This window comes from Phaseolus vulgaris, chromosome 5 (genome assembly GCF_000499845.2).
Source record: "Phaseolus vulgaris cultivar G19833 chromosome 5, P. vulgaris v2.0, whole genome shotgun sequence".
NCBI classification, from domain to species: Eukaryota; Viridiplantae; Streptophyta; class Magnoliopsida; order Fabales; family Fabaceae; genus Phaseolus; species Phaseolus vulgaris.
Window position 1 is genome coordinate 22710051 of NC_023755.2, and position 15438 is coordinate 22725488.

The 15438-nt window shown below is 38.6% G+C and overlaps 1 protein-coding gene across 2 annotated transcripts; it reads left to right on the forward strand.

Moving 5' to 3' along the window:
* Nucleotides 1–8106: 8106 nt before the first annotated feature.
* Nucleotides 8107–12013, forward strand: LOC137835313 (receptor-like protein kinase THESEUS 1). Of its 2 annotated transcripts, XM_068643771.1 has the most exons (3): nucleotides 8107–8702; nucleotides 8796–8850; nucleotides 9021–12013. In XM_068643771.1, the coding sequence occupies exon 3, from the start codon at nucleotides 9134–9136 to the stop codon at nucleotides 11654–11656; it is 2523 nt and encodes an 840-aa protein (XP_068499872.1). In that variant the 5' UTR covers nucleotides 8107–8702; nucleotides 8796–8850; nucleotides 9021–9133; the 3' UTR covers nucleotides 11657–12013. The 2 variants fall into 2 exon arrangements, with proteins under 2 accessions (XP_068499872.1, XP_068499871.1); XM_068643770.1 differs by having other exon boundaries at nucleotides 8107–8850.
* The last annotated feature ends 3425 nt before the right edge of the window (nucleotides 12014–15438 follow it).

Below are 15438 nucleotides of genomic sequence, written 5' to 3' on the forward strand. Positions count from 1 at the left end.
TTGGGATTTGGGTTTAGATTTCGCAACAAGGTTTATACATTGGATTTGGAAACTAATTAGCTATAGGATTTTGCTTTTGGATTTGGGAACAAGGTTCAGAGCTTTGATTTGGGAACACAATTTAGAGGCTTTGGCTTGGAAATAAGGTTCAGATATGAGCTTTGTGCAGTATTTGGAAGGGTGCACTGCACCGTCCAGAACCAGCATCGCACAACGGTGGTGGAGTTCTGCGGAATAATAGGGTTTCAAAGGCTTTTAGAACATTTTGGAGGATGGAAGGAGAATAGGGTTTTGAAATATTAAAATTTTATGTAAGTGTGGGAAATGAAATTTTATGGGAGTTTTGAAAAATTAAAATTTTGAGTAAGTGTGGAAAGAGAAAGGTTATGGAGGGAACGAAATGGGGAGAATATTTATTTCAAAGGATAATTATGACAGTCATACATGTCGCATTTTAAATGAAGATTATGGCGGTTACGAAACTGTCGTATTATACAGCTAATTGTGACGGTTTTTAATGACCGCTGTATTATAACCGCCACCACATACAAGTTTTTTTGTAGTGGTAGGCATCCTATTGCTTATTTTAGTGAAAAACTTCATGGAGCCACCCTTAACTACCCCACCTATGATAAAGAGCTCTATGCACTTGTGAGGGCCTTAAAGACTTGGGAACACTATCTAGTTTCTAAAGAATTTGTCATTCATAGTGATCATGAGTCTTTGAAATATTTGAAAGGTCAACATAAGTTGAACAAACGCCATGCAAAATGGATGGAATTTCTTGAACAATTTCCTTATGTCGTCAAATACAAGAAGGGTAGTACAAATATAGTGGACGATGCTCTCTCAAGCAGACATGTGCTCTTTTCAAAACTTGGAGCCCAAATTGTTGGATTCGACAACATAAGAGAACTATACAAAGAAGATCAAGATTTTGCATCCCTCTTTGTTAAGTGTGAACATAAAGCACAAGAAGGATTTTATGTGTCTGAGGGGTATCTTTTTAAAGAAGGAAAACTTTGTATACCTCAAGGCACACATAGAAAACTTCTTGTAAAGGAATCTCATGAAGGAGGTCTCATGGGCCACTTTGGAGTTGATAAAACTCTTGATCTTTTAAAAGGAAAATTCTTTTGGCCTCACATGAGACGAGATGTTCAAAGACAATTGTTTTAGATTCATTTCATGTCTAAAATATAAATCTAAAACAATGCCTCATGGACTCTATACTTCTTTACCGATTGCAAGTGCTCCATGGAAAGACATTAGCATGGATTTTATTCTAGGATTCCCTATGACTGCAAGAAGTTTTGACTCCATTTTTGTGGTTATGGACCGTTTTAGCAAAATGGCACATTTTATTCCATGCCACAAGGTGGATGATGCTCAAAATGTTTCCAAACTCTTCTTTAGAGAAGTGGTAAGACTTCATGGATTACCTAAAAGCATAGTCTCGGATAGAGATCCAAAGTTCATAAGCCATTTTTGAAAAACTCTTTGGGAAAAACTTGGCACTAAACTTCAATTTTCCACATCTTGTCATCCTCAAATGGATGGACAAACAGAAGTAGTCAATAGATCTCTTTCTACTATGCTTAAGGCGGTCATGAGGGGTAGCCACAAGTCTTGGGATGCGTATCTTCCCCATATTGAATTTGCATATGATCCTGCCTGTTGACCAAAATGCTGGAGCTTTGCCTCGTCAAACTTGGATCGACGTATGCGCCGTGTTAGCCTCCGTCCTTCACCGCGATCCACCTCAAGAACCTGCAAAAGACGAAACGGCGCCGCTGCGGCCGATCGCGCTCCGACGCCCAAGTCAGCGACTGAACCACCAAATACTCAAGAGTAAAACTCAAGAACTCTAAGGAACCGTGACCAGTTCTCTCTCAGCGTACTCAAGACTCGCAAGCGTAAAGAAATAATTTGAACGTGCGTACCTCAGAAGTTCGTTGGGAACTCTTATATACCTTGGCACTTTCTCTCTCCTGGCAGTTATACATCTGGACACGTGGCACGCATCCAGCTGTACACGTGCCTTCATCTGGAGCATCCTTGACTTGGGCGTTACTTTTGACTCTTTCTTTGGCTAAGTTACTTATGCATGATACTATTCAGTGCATAGTTGCCTTGGAGCGTGATCTCTTCTGGATGGCGAGTTTGGGTGCCTTCGTACACACCTTCCCTGTGGTCTCGCCGACCGCCTTCATGATCTGCACCACCTGTTTCACCGTATATGCTCAAGTAAGCTGTCCCCCGACCTTATCCTCTGGCCAGCTGGGAAGTGTCTATCTGCCTCCATCTTCGGCGATGTCCTTGTTTCGGCGATCTCTAATCACTTGGTCGCCTGGGTTCACATCTGGCGACTTCATCTTCAACTCGGTGACCGCCGGTTTAGGCATGATGTAGATCGGAGCACGCCAACTTAATAACTGGCGAGTACGCAAGCCCCCCGACCTCCTTCCCTTCTGCCAACCAGGTGTACCATCCAACACGCCTATACCATAGCTCGACGCCACGTCATTACTCCCGACTACCAGGGCGGTACAGCATACAATAAAGTAGTTCACAAGAATACTAATATTTCCCCATTTGAAGTTGTATATGGCTTTAACCCTCTTACTCCTTTAGATTTGTTACCCCTTCCTAATCCACAAACTTATGTGCATAAGGAAGGCGCTACCAAAGCTGAATTTGTTAAGAAAATGCATGAGAAGGTTAAAGAACAAATACAACAAAAAACTGAGAAATATGTCAAATATAACAATAAGGGGAAGAGAGAAATCATTTTTGAGGAAGGAGACCTATTTTGGCTTCATCTTAGGAAGGATAAATTCCCATCTAAGAGAAAGTCTAAACTTAGTCCCCAAGATGATGGACCTCTCCAAGTCCTCAAGAAAATCAATAACAATGCATATAAACTTGATTTACCTGCGTAATATGGAGTACATGATACTTTTAATGTCATTGATTTGTCTCCTTTTGTAGGTACTAATGAAGAAGACGAAGCATTGGATTTGAGGACAAATCCTTTTCAAGAGGGAGGGGATGATGGAAGAGGCTCAAGCACCAACTCAATTGAAAGCCCACCAACATGTCAAATTGGGCCAATCACTAGAGCCATGGCTAAGAAGCTTCAAGAATATTGGAATACTGCCACTGATGGCAGAGAAACCTACCTATACATGCTCAAGACGCCATAGACTCTAGTGTAGAGTAGCATTTAAATTCTTGTCAAAATTAGCATAGGAAATTTCTTTTGTAATTTTGTTAAAATGAAGATTGGTACCTAAAATACCAACCTAAGTTTAATTAGAGTTTCCTAAACTTATAATTAAACTTAGGCCGGTCCAAAGCTAGCCCAATGGGAGTGCAAGTTCTAGAATTCTTGCACATTCTAGATCCTTGAACATGTCTTCCATGTGCTTCAATTCTAGGCGCCAATTTCAAATAGGATAGTTTAAATTTCCCACTCTTTTACCTTGATGTAAACCGGCCTCCCTTGCTATTTAAGGAGTGGCTTGGCTCATGATTTCACAAGATTAATATACTAGTGAACTGCTGCCAAATTTGAGCCAATTTCACTTCTTGTCTAAAACCTCTCAAGGTTAGACTATTGATCTTCAATTCTCACCTTACCAAAGAGAGATGACCTCACCACTCTCATTCCCTACCTAGCATGCACCTCCAAGGCCACCACACCTCTTAGGAGGGCCTTGTTTGTCATCCTCCATTGTGCTTTCGCCGATCACCAACGAAATCTCCAAATCATGAAGGCACTTCTCCATCAGTTCAAGGTCACTACTTTGGTGGTTTGTGTGTTGTAATCTGGTTTGATTACTTAGTGGATTACCCAGTGGTTTTCTGGGGACTGGATGTAGCTCTTGGCTTAAGAGTGAACCAGTATAAACTGTTGGTGTATCTCTCTCTTACTCTAAACTCATTTAAATTTTGTTATAAGCTTTACTGGTATAAACATCCGATTGTTTCGAAGAAACAACCAATTGTTTTTCTGTTGCTTTGCTTTTTTATTGCTTATATTCTTGGCTAACTTGATTCTTGTTCTGGATTCACACAAAGAATTTTGTTAAACCTAAAAAAGTTTTCAAAAACCTCTCTTAAACAATTCACCTCTCCTCACGTTTAAGGCCATATATTCTAACATCATATCCTTTGCCTAATATCGACATCCTGGTAGACAATGCTTCTGGCCAAGGTTTCCTCAGCTTTATGAATGCTTTCTCCAGATACAACCAAATATGAATGCACCAATCGAACGAAGAGAAGACTGCTTTTATGGTCGAATCTGCCAATTATTGTTACAAAGTCGTGGCTTTTGGTCTGAAAAATGCAAGGGCAACGTATCAACGTTTGATGGACAGGATCCTACAACCCATGCTCGGGAGGAACATCCACGCCTACGTGGACAACATAGTGGTGACCTCCCCAAAGGAGACAATGCACTTTGCCAACCTCGAAGTGCTTTTCTACACCATTAACAAGTATGGTCTGAAACTAAATCTTGAGAAATGTGTGTTTGGGGTGCGCACAAGGAAAATCCTAGTTTTCTTGCTCACGGAAAGAGTAATAGAAGAAAATTCAGACAAATGTGCAGCCATCATCTACATGAAAAGCCCGACTAGCATCAAGGAAGTCCAACAACTAACCGGAAGGATGGTGGCTTTGTCACGTTTCCTGTCGGCTAGTGGAGACAAGGGATATCCCTACTTCTCATGTCTAAAGAAAAATGATCATTTCCAATGATCAGAAGAATAAGAAGAGACTTTATGACGGTTAAAATAATACCTCACCCAACCACCCGTCTTATGTAGGTCGGTCTCAGGTAGGCAGATCAGACTTTATCTATGCGTAACTGACAGAGCCATCAACTCGGTTATTGTTCAAGATCACGAAAGGGCTCAGAAAACCATTTATTATGTGAGCAAGGTATTACAAGGAGAAGAGGCACATTACCAATGTATTGAGAAAGCGACAGGTCGAGCACATTAAGAAAAATGCGAAATGCACGCAAAAAAGCCCACATGTTCGGATGTAGCTAGGCAGGCGAAACATTCAGCTCGGCCAAAAACTCCTTCTCGAACAAGTCGAAGGGAAGACGCATTCCCAGCCTAATAAAACAAGTGTCATAGATGAAGCAAAATGGGCCATGGGGATCGTCGGATTCATCGTTACAAACTGGCTCACCCTCACAACAGACGCAAGCATTTATCAAACTCTCATCTGTTTTGCTCAAAAAGGATGAATCCCGCAAGTCCTCAAGTTTGGAAGAAGTGGTGTACAAAGACACCTCCCTGAAGAGGTCCCTTTTTTCCTAGGGAAATAATGCCATGTAATTCATTCTTTAGAAAGTTAAAGGGTAGGACTATCGTAACGCAAAAGGAAAGGGAAACCAAGTGGAACAGACCTCAAGAGGCCCAAAAACTTGGGTAGAAAGCACTGCGTAAAACAAGAACACCTACTAAGGGGGTAAGGTCTACATCGTACCTAAAAAGGGAGCCAAACAAGACCAAATGAAATCCAAAATATGAGGAGGAAGCGTTCAAGTCAGTGACTGGGGAAGACAAGGGACGAAAATGAAAGCATAAAGGCCTTTGGAGATGATGAAAAACTTTCAGAGGGAAGGTAGGATGTCGGCCAGTGGGCGTATGACATGTGTCCAGGCATTTAATGAGCCCCTGCCATGCGTCTCTCCGAAGTGACAACCTTGAGTAGCACAACTGCATTCATTGCGCTTTAAAAAGCAGGTACCAACAATCGAGTGACCTCGATCAAGGGTCACCCATCCTATCTCGCCTTTGGAGCTCGGCCACTTCCTTGCCCGATAAACCGAAAGTATGTCGATACGACTAGAAATCCTCAAGCCTTTTCGGCTGGTTCGTTAGGCTCAAGGCTGGGGGGTTGTGTGTCGTCCGGATACAAGTAGGCATTTGGCCGAGCTCGCATATCGGGATACAAGTAAGCATTTGGTCGAGCTTGCATATCGGGATACAGGTAGGCATTTGGCCGAGCTCGCATATCGGATGCAAGTAGGCATTTGGCCGAGCTCACAAGGCATCCACACAAGTCATTCACACAGGTAGGCTTCTTACCGATCTCATCATAAGTCAACCCTTGTCGGCTTTTGACCAGCGGATGCCACAAAGCGAGTTCACTCGCGATGGTCAGGTAGCACTTGAACCTTTGTTCCTCGAAAGCTTGACTCAAGGTTAGGGGGTTGTGTACTGCTCGGATACTGTTAGGCCCAAAACACGTTAGGGACTAGCACAACAGTACGACATGGGCCACAAGCCGACCCCCATGGCCCATTCGCGCGATCATGTGGGCCTTCGCCCAAATATCGCAAGACATCCGTGATAAACGACTTCACTTAAAGAAAGCCTAACGTTTTTCCCACCCGCGAATGTCCCTTAAATCGCAATAAATGCCAATACCACGTTCTTGATAACGATATAAATAATGTCCTCAATATCCCTGATTATGTTGTTTAATTGTTCCCATTTATATGCATGATACTCAAATTTTATAGAAAATGACTCTCATATGGCACATTAATGTTGGAAGAGCCAGAGTAAAAGTTCAGGCCCATTAAGGCTTATAAATAAGCAGTCATACACAAGAAGTATCTCAACTTGCATCTTTGCAATATATTCCAGTATATACATTATATTTTATATTTTGTGCTCTCACTGACTTGAGCGTCGGAGTGTAATCGCAGGTGGAGCCCCCTTTGTCCCCAACAGATCGGTTCGCTAAAGCCTGGAGGTGGTTACCAACGCCTCGTCCAGTTAGCCAACCAAGTACAAGAAGGGGAACCTTGAAGAGCTCACCCATAATCCGACCGACTTTGAGTCGGCGAGAACAGGGTCATTACTCCTTTTCCTCTATATAAAGAGAGTTTCATCCTCTTCATTCACACATCTTTCTCACTCACTGATGTGAGTTGATTTTAGGTTGATAAATTAGGTGACACTTTTTGAGAATTAGGATCAGTAATTTTTAAGCAATTAAGGTGAGAAGTCTAAGGAAAATCCCCACTGAACATTAACTTAACAAGTGTTAAGTATATGTGAAGGTTCATTTCCATACGATCAAAGAAAAAATACAATTATAGGTGATTATGAATGACAAAATAAGGTGCGGAAACAAGAACACAAATCTAAACAAATGAATCGAATAGAAACACAATTAAAGACAATTGAACCGATTAGAATGATCAAAGAAAGCATATGAAACAATTCTCCCAAACACTCACAAGATAAGACTAAGCTAGGAGAAACAATTCTCACTATTCTCACACAATTTGTGTATAGTAACTTTACTCTTCATTTAATGTATTTTTACATGAACCAGTCACCCCTATTTATAGTGTTAAAGGTCCGGTTTTCACCAAAGAAATAGGTGGAAAACTCATAAAGAACCATTTGAAAATGGCACCTAAGTGAGTCACATGAAAGGTGTGACTTCACATGGAAGGTGTGACTTTACATGGAAGGTGTGACTTTGTTTCTTCTTCTCATAAGCCCTACACTTCTATCCACACCTCCCTTTTATGTTCTATATAAAAACCTTCTCTAAAACAATTACAAAAAGGGACATTAATTGATGTTTGTGGCCTGCTCTTAGTAATTCTCTAAGGCATGGTTGATGATGTGCTCATGGCTTGGGCTTGGGCCTCAGATTGGCTTGGGCTTGGGCCTTACATTTAAGAAGACTAATACGAAGAACTTTAAATACTTTGGACCTTGTCCATTCCTCCTATTAATGAGGTCTTTGCTTGTTGAGATGACCCTTCAAAATTGGCATTCATGGTCATCTTCTTGTGTATTTGGATCGTATTACTCACCTTCTTCTTCTTCACCCACCACTGTGAAGCTTATTATTCTTCCTCTCAGTTTTTCATTTTGTTTACTCTTTCTCTCTCATCATTTAATACTTTATTTTATTATAATACTTTTCTGGATTTATTGGATTATTACTCTTTTAAGAATAACTTGGTAGTACTGAATGTTGAAAGTTTCTAGAAAGTTGAAAGTTTCTCGAAAGTTCCTGTTGAAGGACTTACACAATACTGCGGACTCAGAGCACGGGAAACCAATTTTGTTATGTCTTGAAGCCTCTTTGCTACATAATTTACTCTGGATAAAGCTTTTAGCCATGGTAGAAAGCTAACTTAAATGTCTTAAGAGTTTCATAAGTGTGATGTTATGCTATTTTATCAACCTCCGACCCTTCTGTATCCTGAAACCGCGTTTAAGCGGGTCCCATTGATCGTTGAACCCAGCGCAACAACCATTTTCTTCCAAGCCATGTTCTTTTGTTTTTCTTCTTCCCTTTAGACTTCAAATCAAAATAATTAATATACTGTCATACGATTCATATCATATTGTATATAATAGAACCTTTATAGTAGTTGTAAGCCTCAATTCCTAAACTTCCATTGTGTTATTTATTTGTTTATTTTCTTCATTTTGCTACTTACTCCTTTGGTTGCAAATATTCTGAATTTTGAAAACTTACACCATACCACAGAATCTTGGTGTAACAGCTGGTTCTATGGGAGTTTCAGCTTGCAAGTTTGAAGCTTTGATAACACTTTTTTAAATTTTATTCTTATTTTCTCTTTGTGGGGTCCACTCTTTCCCACTGTAATTGACAGCCTAATCAACAGCCTGGAAAAGGTATTTGCATTGCGGCCACACTAAAAAGCTAAACTTGATGGGATTTCAGTGATGGGGTTCACGTAATCTAAATTGGGTCTCATTTTGTTTCAGACTTTGAGCCGTGTTAATCACTTTGGCAGAAGCAAGTTTATTCGTGACTTAAACGGTAAGTACACAGCATAATTCCCTGTTAAGACCGTCCTTATTCTGAGATTGTGTTGTGTAATGTCTCATGACTTGTGATGTTGCAGTTAGAATCATGGTATTTTGTCTGTTGCTTGTAACGGAAATGTCCGGTTCTGTGTTCTGAATTTGATAGATCCGAGGTTGTTGCAGGTTTTTCTGTGGCTCGGGAGAGAAAGTTAAGGTTAAAGGCTTAAAGGTTTAAAGGGTGTTGCTAACAATTGTTTTATGGATTGCTGCGTTCTTGGGGAACTACAATAGTGATAATGAAACTTGTAAAGTGGGTTTCCTTTGTTTTTGTTGTTTATTTGTTTTTGGTGAATGGTTCATTTGCTACATTCACTCCTCGTGATAATTATCTAATTACTTGTGGTTCCTCCCAAAGTATCACTTTCCAAGATCGCACTTTCGTTCCTGATTCACAGCATTCTTCTCCGGAGTTGAAAACCTCGAATTCTGTTGTTGCTAGTTCAAATTCTAGTGTCCCTTTCCCAATATATCAATCAGCTAGGATTTTCACTGAGAAAGCTTCTTATAGGTTTAAGGTTGATGAAGGTAGGCACTGGCTGAGGCTATATTTTTCCCCTCTAACCAACTCAGCCCATAATTTGACTTCTGCTGTTATAACAGTGGTCACTGATGATTTTGTTCTATTGTGCAACTTCTCCTTTAGGAACTACAATGGTTCATATATGTTTAGGGAGTATGCTATCAATGTTACCTCTGATACCTTAACTGTCACCTTCATTCCTTCAAATGGTTCAGCAGTAGCTTTCGTCAATGCAATTGAAGTTGTTTCCATGCCAAATGACTTGTTTGTTGATCAGGCATTGGCCCTTAACCCAACTGCACCATTCAATGGCCTTTCTGAACTTGCTTTTGAGACTGTTTATCGCTTAAACGTAGGAGGTCCCTTGCTCACTCCCCAGAATGACACCCTGGGAAGGACTTGGGAGAATGATCAGAAATACCTCCATGTCAATAGTTCAGTCACTAATGTGTCTGTTAACCCTTCCAGCATTAAGTATCATCCAGGTGTTACACCTGAGACGGCACCCAATTGGGTCTATGCCACTTCTGAAGCAATGGGGGATGCAAATGTAGCCAATTCAAATTTCAACATTACTTGGGTCTTTACTGTGGATCCAAACTTCTCCTATTTTATCCGGGTGCACTTTTGTGATATTTTTAGCAAGTCTCTCAACACTTTAGTGTTCAATTTGTTCATAAACACTGACATAGCTCTTGGAAGCCTTGACCTCTCATCCATTACAAATGATTTGTCTGTGCCTTACTATAAGGACTTTATTTCCAATGCCTCAGCAGACTCCAACATTTTGACAGTAAGTGTTGGTCCTGATACAATGGCAGATATCACAAATGCCACTATGAATGGACTGGAGGTTATAAAGATCAGCAATGCGTTCAAGAGCTTGGATGGACTTTCTTCAGTTGAGAGTCTCCTTCCTAGTTCATCATCAAGTAAAAGCAAGATGGGAATAATAGTAGGTTCTTCTATTGGAGTCGTGGCTGTTATAGCTTTGGTTGGTTTGTGTTATTGCTGCTTGGTGAGATACAAATTAAAGTCTACTCAACAGGGTCATTCTTGGCTGCCTTTACCCTTATATGGAAACTCCCAGACCATGACAAAAATGTCAACAACTTCTCAGAAGAGTGCAACTGCAAGCTGCATTTCTTTAGCATCATCAAATCTCGGACGGTTCTTTAATTTCCAAGAGATCCTAGATGCAACCAACAAGTTTGATGAGAAACTGCTTCTTGGTGTTGGTGGCTTTGGCAGGGTTTATAAGGGAACACTTGAAGATGGGACCAATGTGGCTGTTAAAAGGGGGAACCCCAGATCCGAACAAGGTCTTGCCGAATTCCGAACAGAAATTGAGATGCTATCCAAGCTTCGCCATCGCCATCTTGTGTCCCTCATTGGCTATTGTGATGAGAGATCGGAAATGGTTCTTGTCTATGAATACATGGCTAATGGACCTCTCAGGAGTCATCTATATGGAACTGACCTACCACCTCTATCATGGAAGCAACGGCTTGAAATTTGCATTGGAGCAGCAAGAGGTCTTCATTATCTCCACACTGGAGCATCTCAAAGCATAATTCATCGCGATGTAAAGACAACCAACATCCTCTTAGATGATAATTTTGTTGCAAAGGTTGCTGACTTTGGCCTCTCAAAAACTGGTCCTGCCCTTGATCAGACTCATGTGAGCACTGCTGTTAAAGGTAGTTTTGGTTATCTTGATCCTGAATACTTCAGAAGACAACAGCTTACAGAGAAATCAGATGTATATTCATTTGGAGTAGTTTTGATGGAAGTGTTATGCACAAGACCAGCCTTGAACCCTGTCCTTCCTAGGGATCAGGTGAACATAGCTGAGTGGGCAATGAGCTGGCAGAAGAAAGGAATGCTTGATCAAATCATGGATCAGAATCTAGTGGGGAAAGTAAATCCTGCTTCTCTGAAGAAGTTTGGGGAAACAGCCGAGAAATGCTTGGCTGAGTATGGAGTGGATAGGCCTTCCATGGGTGATGTATTGTGGAATCTTGAATATGCTTTGCAACTTCAAGAGACCTCATCAGCACTCATGGAGCCTGAAGATAACAGCACAAACCACATTACTGGAATTCAGTTGACTCGTCTTGAGCCTTTTGACAACAGTGTTAGTATGATTGATGGGGTCAACTCTTTCACAGATGATGATGCAGAAGATGCTGCCACAAGTGCTGTGTTCTCACAATTGGTAAATCCTCGAGGAAGATGAGTTCTTCTGATGTGTCCTTCATTCTTTCCATGGACCATTAAGTACAGTGGCTGTGGCCTTGGACCAATTAACAAGTCCTGATTGATGAATCAATGTTATTTTCCATTTCGTTAATGCTTTTGTAATTCTTTATTCTGTTTTTTTTTTGTCCAAAAGCAAGTTACAATGTGGTATTTGCTCGGTACTGATTGGTGCCAATTAGCTGGTTAGAAAATGTACGAAAGATATCTGTAATATCCTGTTGTACTTTGTACAAGGTAAAGTAGGAGTTCAGCTCCGATAGTTGTTCTTACAAGTTACAATAACAAGCTCTTTAGAAAGTGAATAAACTATACAACTGGTAAAGTGCTTTGATAAGTTTACTTGCTTTGTAAATTTTTCGAGACTGTTCTCTTCATATATGGCTGTCATTGTGTAGTCAATACAATACCCCAAAAATAAATGATAGAAATCTTTTGAGGAGATCTTAACATCTGAACTATACCAATTATGGAATAACTATTGTTTCTTACATAATTGGTATAGAAAAAAACCAAGAAATGGTTGAATATATGGTTCATGGCTCCAAATTTCATGAAATTTCCTATGTTTGTGTTATATCTATCTATACACAATAACAGATCCAATACATGGTTTTTTAAAAGTATTATTTATGATCTTGATTTTGTGCATGATATTATTAGGGAATAAGTCAAAGAAACTTCTACATAACCGCACAATTTGAACATTTATGAGTTAAACAAATTACACCTGTTGTTGAATGGAATCCGTTTATTAGACACTTAATTTTTTGCAACCGTGTACAACACACGTATTTTGAGTTGTAAATTTCAATAGCTCTTGAAGAGTAATGGCAGCCCTCAATTTATCTTCTACAAGCTATAACTTTTCCACTTTCCTTGTGTAAACCTTTAGCACGAGAGAATATACAAATATTAAATGTGGAGTAACAAGTGATGTGGTTCTATATTTGTCTTGACCTTCAATTGTTGGAGATACCCACATTAGTTAGAGATTATGCCAATTTACAATACATAATTAGAGACAATCCTCACCATGAACTGATTTTGTTAGAATAACTTAAACTTAAACTCATCTCCTAATATAGTATCAGAGTTTATCATAACGAAGTTTGTTGGACTTATCATGTCACTTATTATTAGCCCACTATTGAATCATTTATTAATAGTTGTCATTTAGCATTCAAATTAAAATGATTTCAACGTAGACTCTCTAACGCAGTGATAGATCGTCTAACGCTAGACAAATGATAGTATAATTGTGGTCAAATGACCCCAAGTTGTCTCCCGATGAATCCAATAATAAATCAAAGCAATCAGTATTAAGAACTTATCTACGAGCAATAAAAATTAGCAATAACATTAAATTAAAGGGGTTTGTGATTGTTTAGCAAGAAAATATAATAGACGTGGTAAGATGAATAAAAATCAGGTGATTCTAAAGTTCTTCCACCAATAAATTCTTCACATGTTATCTAAAGATTATCATCATTCATTTATCATACAAGATTCAATTAAATCAAACATTAGTCCAATTTAGTTGAATCTTATCAGTAAAGCATTTACTGATGTACTCAATATTGTTGGGTCTATTAGTGTAAGTTCAAGAGGGGAGGGGTGAATTGAAGTTATAAAATTTTCGCAAACACAAACTGTTTTACAGTTTATCAGAGGAAAAAGAACATATTGATTTTAGAATGAACAGATTGATTCTTCACAACACTTTAACACAAAGCAAACATATTCAGATCAGAATTGAGATCAAACAGTGAAGTATGGAAAAAACAGATTGGTTCACTTTTAACAGTTTTGAAGAACACAAAATATGCCAAAAGAACAATCAAGAGTATTCAACACAAGACTTTAAAGACAATGAATCTTTATCAAGGATTTAATGAAGAAAACTATTCTTCCTTTAACCAATTACAAACTAATATTCAAAAGCTTTGTTTATGATTGAAGAACTTTTCCAGATCACGAAAAACAGTTTTTATTAAGCCCAGAATTAACAGGTTTATTTTCAAGTAAATAGATTTCGTTCTTGACAGATTAAACAATAACCAGAAACTAGTGCAGGGTTGAGAAGATTTATGCAAGCACGGTTTATACTGGTTCACTCATAAAGAGCTACATCTAGTTTCACCTCACCCCAAGGTGAAATCCACTAAAAACCAATTCCAAACAATTACAACACAAAAGTTCTTGAAACCTACAAGAACAATACAAACAAAGCTGAAAAACCCTATTTCAGCACACCTTGCACTCCAAGAAACCCTATCAAAGAGTGACTAACACTTAAACCTTTACAAACAAGAATAAAGGAAAGATAACACCTGAAAAGAAGATGCAAGAAGTCAAAACTAGTAGTTCAATTGCTGCAGAACTACACCAGCACCTTCACCAAGATCAAGGTTTTCCTAGAACAAGCACACTTGAATATCACTTTGGAAAACCTTTCAAAAACTCAATTTAATCCTTCTTCTCACACAGAAAGTGTTTAATCTCTGTCAAAATCGTGATTGATCAACAACCTTTCATGTGAGAGAAGCTTTTCTTTATATAGAAAACAATTTCTAACTACTTTTCAAAAAACAGTTGAAAAACTGTTATGAAAACAACAGATTCAGCTTAAAAACAAACAGATTTATTTTAGGAGAACTGCCAACTCAGCTAACTGAAATAACTGACTGAGTTGTACCTTTGGTGCCCTAACCAACTTTCGAAAAGCCTTTCAGCAAACCAAAAATAAACCTATTCTTTTACAGAGAAACATATTTATTTTTATGCAGTATCCTGATTTTTTAGAAAACTCTAAAAAGCTTTTTGAAAAACTTTTAACCACTTTAAATGCTTGATCTAACCTTGACTAGGCATCTAGGACAGGTCATGTAGCAAAAGGCAACCTTACATATACACAAGCCTAAATACAAAATCATCTAAACCCATTACAACTTCAAAGTAAACTAGTTATTTTCTTCATCAAACACACACAAGGGTTGAGTAGAGAAGAAGCTTCCTCCATCTTTAACAAATATCTCACGTGTCTACTTATGAGATGTCTTTGTTCTATCTTTAAATCATGTGTTCAAGTGATTGATTAGAACAATGTGAACTAACCAAGAAATCCAAATTAAAGAAAAGAATTTAACCCTCAACATGCATTCAAGAACAACTTTTACAAAAACCAAATTTCAAAAATATTAGAAGGTCAAAACAAACTGCTACATAGAATTGAAAAACGAAACTTGTATTGATCAGAACCTCATAACTCAATGGGAAATTACAGGAGAATTAACCTAGAAGGTTTAGGCTTTCCTGAGGAAGACGAAAAAAATATAAAAAGGAAATAAAACTAGATTTAAAGTGTGTTGTGATGCGATCCTAAAATGATCCTTTGTTCTTCCTCTTACAACTCTTTTATAATATTTTTTTTAACAAAATCGAATTCATAACTGACTCAGGATATTGTTTAACAATTATCAAATGTTTCATTTCTTTGTTTCGAATTATTGAGCAAATATCTTCTTTCTCGATCAGTCTCAAATCTTGTTCATACTTCTCTTCCAAATATTTTTTTTCCAAACTTCGTACAAATTTGTCCATTCATTATAATTAAACCCAGTGTTGCTTATGAGAGATATTTGAAGAAGGTTTACTTGAACAATATCTTCAAAGGAGATTTGCTCTATTTTTTGTGCATTTAATAGGTGATTTTTAATTTCAAAAAGTCGAGAGAATATCCCTGCAAAAGACTTGCAAAGC

Bases quoted from the DNA above. Each gene is read 5' to 3' on its own strand.
- LOC137835313 (XM_068643770.1), top strand. From the start codon at position 9,134: ATGAAACTTGTAAAGTGGGTTTCCTTTGTTTTTGTTGTTTATTTGTTT.